At 55.5% G+C, this 2536-nt stretch overlaps 1 protein-coding gene across 1 annotated transcript; it reads right to left on the reverse strand.

The window, feature by feature from the left end:
• Positions 1-230: 230 nt before the first annotated feature.
• LOC114616133 (carbonyl reductase [NADPH] 2) lies at positions 231-2532 on the reverse strand (the record flags this gene model as incomplete). Its single annotated transcript, XM_028761652.1, has 8 exons — positions 231-568; positions 657-774; positions 1004-1068; positions 1159-1258; positions 1353-1395; positions 1483-1637; positions 1745-1842; positions 2508-2532. Coding segments are annotated over 8 exons (708 nt in total), but the record flags the coding sequence as incomplete, so codon positions are not given.
• Positions 2533-2536: the final 4 nt, after the last annotated feature.

The following is a 2536-nucleotide window of genomic DNA, read 5'->3' on the forward strand; positions in this document are numbered from 1 at the left end:
AGAGGCACCGATCCAGTAATGGAAAGGTGCGGGCACTAGGGGAAAGGGCATGGTAATACAGATCTCTTCTTTTTAAAGAAAAACCACTGTTCTTTGATCACACTGGTCACAAGACACAGTAGGTATTGAAAGATAGCAGGCTTTGAGGTGAAATGCCTGCAGCAGGACTTGATCCAGCGTTCAGCTTCGCACCAGGCGGCCCTTCCCCCCCACGGAGTCCTGTGCAATGGTTAAGGTAACATGGTGGCCCATTTATTCAGGCAAATGAGCCCAATAAAGCGGACAAAATGAACAGGACTCCAAGGTCTGGGGTCTGGAGTGGTTGTGGGATCAGACAGTAACACGGGAGTGGAGACGGGAACTGCGTAGTGGGCGTGGCTGTGGCATGAGGGCAGGGTCACGAGATCAGTAGATGCTTTGGCTTGAGGGTGGGGCTAGGAAGGCTACTCAGAGGTCTGGGCAGACTAGGAGGCCAGGTAGCCAGCATCTACCAGGATGCCAGAGCCAGTGGTGGAGGCACTATGGTTGCTGAGCAGGAAGAGGATGCTGTTGACGACGTCCTCAACCTCTGCAGAAGAACAGACCCAGTCAAGGCTCTTGCTTGCTCGGCTGCCAGCAAACAACACTGTTTCCCTCACCCATTGTGCCCAGCTGACCTGCAAACTTCCTCAGAGGGTGGCGCTCCTTGAGCTTCCTGGCAAACTCAGCATCTTCAGTGACTTTCTTGCCCATGTCAGTCAGCACCACAGTGGGGTTTACGGAGTTTACCCGGATCTGGGGTCGGAAGCCACAGCTGGAACAGCTCCACAGACAAGGAACTAGCCCTACCTGCACAGCTCCGGACTCACCCCAGGGCAAGCCTGATTGGCTCGCTTACTCTGTCCAGCTGAACCCTGAGCCCATTGCTCAGAGCCTTGTGGTCCTCAGGCCTCACCCTCAACCCCAGCCCTACCTCAGGTGCCCATCATCTGTCCCTCAGGTGTGGCTCCACCCCTGTGCCTACCTTGTATGGCCCCAGTTCCATGGCCATGGCTTTGGTCAGCATAGTCATTGCGCCTTTGGTGGAGCCTGTGGAGGGAGGAGGACCCTTTAATTACCCTTTCTGGGAGGCCCACCAAAACCCTAAGACTCCTGTAGTTTTTTGGAGGGTCCACTCACTATAGGTAGTCAAGTCAGGATAGGTGACATGGGCCACCATGCTGGAGATGTTGACAATGGATCCTGCCACTCCACGGTTAATCATGTCCCTGGCTACCATCTGGAAGAAAGGGTTGGGGGTAGATCATCCTGCCTCACCCTACCCTACCCTCTCCACTGTTCATATGGGGGCTACAGCCCTCCTACCATCTCACCTGGGATATCTGGAACACGGAGCGAAGATTTACACTGAAGGATCTGGCAGGAAAAGAACAATACATAGCCTCAGACACCTCCTGTCTTCAGCTACCCTCCCTGGCCTGCCCACTCTCCCCGGGTACCCACCTGTCAAAGGCTTCTTTGGTAATTTCCAGGAAGGGCTGCCTTATAACCAGGGCTGCATTGTTCACCAGCAAGTCCACAGAGCCGATACCACCCAGCGCCTTCTCTGTGGCCTCCCAGTCACCCAGGTCTACACACACAGGCTCTATCCCGGGACACTGTGGGGGACATTGTTTGGTGGAATGAGTCAGTGCTCCAGCCACCTTCTGATGAGTCCCTGAGGGTGGGGAACAGGCCCCAGCCATATCAGGGCTGTGTGCCTTACCTCTTTGGCAAGGCTGACCAGGTCTGAGTTGGTACGAGTCACGGCCACCACTTTGGCTCCTGAGGCGTGCAGGGCCTTCACAGTGTCACGCCCAATCCCTGGAGAAGGAAGAGTGGTGGGACAAGGGCCCTACATGCCTGGTCACAGCTAGGGTCAGGATCCCAGGTGGAGGTAAAGAGCCTGGAGGGCAGCTAGCTCCTGATGAGCCCAGGGAAGGTTGCCTCTGATGCCTAACTGTCCAGCTTGCATCTAGGAGCTATCCTGCAGCCAACCTAAATTCATCCATCAGGGGTATTGTGATGGCCAGGATGGGTCGTCATTCTGTCCTGGTGGGTCTCCAACCAGGTGACAGAAACAGGTTAGTCCTAGTCCGTGGAATCAGGTTTTCAAGGGCTGAGCTGTGACAAGGCCACCTTGGACCCTACTCAGAATTGAGGTTGTCCCTTCCTCTCCTCAGTGAATAGCTCACACTCTTCCCTGCTCACACTCACCCCACATCCCTGCTCACACCCAAATCCCTGCTCCCACTCACCCCGTGTCCCTGCTCACACTCACCCCACATCCCTGCTCACACTCACCCCACATCCCTGCTCATACTCACCCAAATCCCTGCTCACACACTCACCCCGTGTCCCTGATCACAATCACTCCTCGTTTCTGCTCACACTCATTCCAAATCCCTGCTGACACTCACCCCATGTCTCTGCTCACACTCATTCCAAATCCCTGCTCACACTCACCCCAAATCCCTGCTCACACTCACCTTTCCCTGCCCCTGTCACCAGGGCCCTC

The sequence above is a fragment of the Grammomys surdaster genome, unplaced genomic scaffold (genome assembly GCF_004785775.1).
Source record: "Grammomys surdaster isolate TR1022 unplaced genomic scaffold, NIH_TR_1.0 299737, whole genome shotgun sequence".
NCBI classification, from domain to species: Eukaryota; Metazoa; Chordata; class Mammalia; order Rodentia; family Muridae; genus Grammomys; species Grammomys surdaster.